The sequence below is a fragment of the Helobdella robusta genome (assembly GCF_000326865.2).
Source record: "Helobdella robusta unplaced genomic scaffold HELROscaffold_4561, whole genome shotgun sequence".
Lineage (NCBI taxonomy): Eukaryota > Metazoa > Annelida > Clitellata > Rhynchobdellida > Glossiphoniidae > Helobdella > Helobdella robusta.
In genome coordinates this window covers 1-1,032 of record NW_008705122.1, presented here as the reverse complement: position 1 = coordinate 1,032, position 1,032 = coordinate 1, and the positions used below count along the sequence as shown (strand labels likewise).

At 34.8% G+C, this 1,032-nt stretch overlaps 1 protein-coding gene across 1 annotated transcript; it reads left to right on the top strand.

Annotated features, from left to right (window-relative positions):
- Positions 1 to 141: 141 nt before the first annotated feature.
- Positions 142 to 1,015, top strand: HELRODRAFT_184798 (hypothetical protein; the record flags this gene model as incomplete). Its single annotated transcript, XM_009026200.1, has 1 exon — positions 142 to 1,015. A coding segment is annotated over one exon (874 nt), but the record flags the coding sequence as incomplete, so codon positions are not given.
- Between the last annotated feature and the right edge of the window lie 17 nt (positions 1,016 to 1,032).

The window sequence follows — 1,032 nt, the reverse complement described above, 5'->3', positions numbered from 1 at the left end:
GTGAGCGGTTCTTTTGATGAAAGTAAATTTAAAATTAGTCCAAAATTCGCTTTTGGAAAAGATAAAAGTAATGAAAGCCACGATTATAAACAGTTGGATGGCGATAACAGAAGTTTAGACAAATCAAAAAAAACTGGTGAAATGTTTGTGAAATTTGATAAAGAAAAAAGTAGTCGTGAAAATGGCTTTAAGTTCCAGAAAAGTAAAACCAATGATAAATCTGGCAGTATTGGTAATGGAAAAATACATGATAATTTTGAGATCGGAGGTAGTCATGAAATCGGCATTAAAACTCCAAAAAGTAGAAGTCACGATCAGTCTGATTTTAGCGGTTTTGGCAAAATAAAAAGTCATTTTAGTGGGGACAAAACGTTTGGCAAAAACATTCATGTTGATGAAAAAGAAAAAGTTGTCACTGAAAATGAAAATTTTATTGGCGAAATGAACGAATTTCCGAACGGGGGAAAGTTGCGTGGACAAAATGATCATGGCAGTCGAGACAGAAATGTTTTAGTTGACAAATCAAATGTTCATACTAGCGACAAATATTTTAGTCTGAAAAATAACCTTGATTTAAATAATTATCAGTTGCAAAATAGTAAAAACCATGATCATTCAGTTGACGGTGGTGCAATGCGTAGCGGAAAATCAAATACTTTATCCAACGAAGACAGTAAAATGAAAATAACTGAAAGTCACGTTGAAACAATTTTCAAAGAAAAAACTCATGATAAAATAAAAAAACATGGCAGCCAGTTTGCCAATGGAAATATGCGGGTAAATTTAGATGGAATGGAAAAGGCTGGGTCAGCCAAAGCTGATATATCAGCCAAAACAGGTATGTCAGTCAAACTTGGTGGATCAATGAATTTGGGTGGATCAATGAATTTAGGAGGATCAGCTTTATCAGGCTTATCAAACAAAGCTGGTACGTCCGTTTCAGGAGGATCATCCATTTCCGGGAGATCATCCATTTCAAGTGGATCATCAGTTTCTGATGGCTCATACAAAACTGGTGGGTCAATAACTTCA